The sequence below is a fragment of the Montipora foliosa genome, chromosome 6, assembly GCF_036669935.1.
Source record: "Montipora foliosa isolate CH-2021 chromosome 6, ASM3666993v2, whole genome shotgun sequence".
Taxonomy (NCBI): Eukaryota; Metazoa; Cnidaria; class Anthozoa; order Scleractinia; family Acroporidae; genus Montipora; species Montipora foliosa.
Genome location: NC_090874.1, coordinates 18,521,861 through 18,524,490, shown reverse-complemented (window position 1 = coordinate 18,524,490; position 2,630 = coordinate 18,521,861). Strand labels below are relative to the sequence as shown.

The window sequence follows — 2,630 nt, the reverse complement described above, 5'->3', positions numbered from 1 at the left end:
CTCCTCGGAGGGTCATATGGTGACCATCCTGTATTGTTTTTCGTGGCTGTGTTTACATGTCAGGTAGGGTCACCCTAGGGATGTATATTTTAACTAAAACGGTTTTTTTTTTTGGTAACCGAGGGGGGTGCACGTACACCCAGTGCACCTTCCCTAGTTCCGCCCTTGTATCCATTCACTGGTACCAAAAAGGGAACTGTTCAGAGGGGAGCAAAGTGGAAAATAATTGCAGAAAATCTTTTGGAGATTTCGGAACCCAAATTTAAAGTTGATCCGAGAGCTGTGCGTGATCGCTACCACCCTCTGGCTCAAAAACTCCGAAAGAAGCTTTAAAATGAGCAGAAGCCAGTGGTATAGACACGGAAATGTCTGAGGCTGAAACTGCTGTCGAGGAGCTTATACAATATACAGAAGGAAGATGCAGCTGAATCAATGGATGGAGATGGCACACAGAGGCAGAGGGATCGAAAACATCAAGACAAAGAGAATGCTGAGGACATGAGAAGACAGGCCATGGAAAAAATGGGACAGACCCAGAAAAGAAAAAGTGTAGAGGGAGAAAATGAAACAAAGAAAAAGAAAAGGTCAAGTAGAAGTGATACTTTGCTTTATTTGCGAGAACGAAATGAGTTTTTGCAAGAAACCCATAAAGAGGAGCTTGCTCTTCGAAAACAGAAACATATGTTGCAAGAGAAAAAACAGAAAGATTTTATGAAGTTGATAGTGCAACAACAACAACTCCAGAGTAAGCAGATACAAGATTTCCAGGCATTGATGTTCACTGTTCTGAACAAGTTTCGACCAAAATGATTATCCTTTCGCTTACGATGAGGACACCTCTAGCTCGTTCACTTTAAGATAGCATATTTTGAAATGTTTCACTTGATGTCAGTTGAATTTTGAAAATTCCTTAGGTTAACAACAAAGATGAAAAAGGTTAACCTTTTTGTGTTGTTAATTTGCAGTCTCAGATCAAGGTGGCATTCACCCCTTCAGCATTTACATTGTCTTATACAGGAATGAGATCTTTATTTATCGATTTATTTACTTAAAAACAAACTTGTGTTAAGATATGTTACATTGAAATTACTTGAACTGTGACCACTTGTGGCAAACATTCTTATGGTTGCATTTACGTACTATATCTGCTATTTCACTTTAAATGTTTAATGAAAATACTGCAGAAACATTAAAAGTTCCCATTCGGCAAGCAAACTTTCTTTGACTGTTGTGAATTACAAAGCAAGAAAAACCGGTCTGCATTCTGTTTCTTTGGATTGAAATACTGTCTTAATAAGTATGGGCAAATGGACTGGAAATGTATTATGTAAGCCTCCCTGTTTACAAGAACAAATTACACAACCTTTTGTTTTTAAAGAGTTAAAATGATGGCAAAAATTAAGAAAAGTATTATTGTAGAGTTGGAGGCTCCAGATCAAAGAATGTTGAGGTATGGTTCCCATATAAACAAGTCAAAGCATTTCTGAAAATTGCGCATACTATGTAATACTTGCCAACTTAAAGTCAATGAATTTAAAGTATTCCACTATGTCCCTGAAAAGCCACTCCACCGACTCACGAACACCACTCATAGATGTGTTAAAGGCCTCTTGCAGTGTATTCAGTACAGCACGCTTGTATGGTCCTTGTAAATGGACCCTGAGCGGGTAGGCCGGGTCTTCGTATAAAAACAAGGGCCTACCAACAGTAGAAAAAGCATTTCTCTCTAACTGATCAAGGAGTTTAGAATCAGCCAACATGCCTGCATCATGCCTCTTGCCCTCTAGAGTAAAGGAAAATAAACAGGTGTTGTATACTTTGCTTTATAAATGTCAACAGAAACTTCAAAGGGTCCTACAGTACAGTGGATGCAGTGAAAAGGAAGGGGTGGTAGGATACAGTTCGTAGAAATAAGATAAAATAACTTTTATTTAACTTTCAAAGTATTTAGCCCAAAGGGACTAATTGGAGACACTAAATAAACAGTACAATTAAAATAAAAATGTGTAAGGAAATTATGTAAACATGCTTGTATGAAATACCATATTATCCATGGGAATATCATGAATTGAAACAAATAACCAGATTGACAATTACCAACTGGGCCATAAATCTGAGCTATCATTCCAGATGGTACAGTGACAGACTGCAACTTGATTGCGTGTACTCTTTTGTGGCCATTGTAGCTGTAGACAACCCTTTGGTTATCTTGAGGTCGACATATTGGCCTAACAGTGCCATCTATAAATCCATAGCAGTTATCCAATGCTGCTCCCTTCTATGCACTCGCTGCTGCGTACTGTTCCAGCTTTAGTTGGTCTAACAAAAAGTTATTCCATTGCATGATGCGATGGCCAAACATATTTTAGATAAAGTCCACTACTATGTTTGTTATCATGGAAAGCACTGGCACAGGTTTGGCGAAGCGAGGAATCATGTCGCTGTACCGACAAGGATAACAGAATCTCTTTAGCGCCATACACAAACCTTCCATGCCATCACACACACTCCGTTGTTGGCAGAAAAAGTGTCGGGGATTTGGAGTGCCTCATGCAGCAAGAAAAGGAAGATCATTCTTCTCGAATCAAAATGCAGCTTTAAATTCTACAGGATCCATGGTTTCTAGGTCA

At 38.9% G+C, this 2,630-nt stretch overlaps 1 protein-coding gene across 1 annotated transcript; it reads left to right on the top strand.

Annotated features, from left to right (window-relative positions):
- Positions 1 to 432: 432 nt before the first annotated feature.
- On the top strand, positions 433 to 810 carry LOC138005125 (mRNA export factor GLE1-like). Its single transcript, XM_068851400.1, has one exon. The coding sequence runs from the start codon at positions 433 to 435 to the stop codon at positions 808 to 810; it is 378 nt and encodes a 125-aa protein (XP_068707501.1).
- Positions 811 to 2,630: the final 1,820 nt, after the last annotated feature.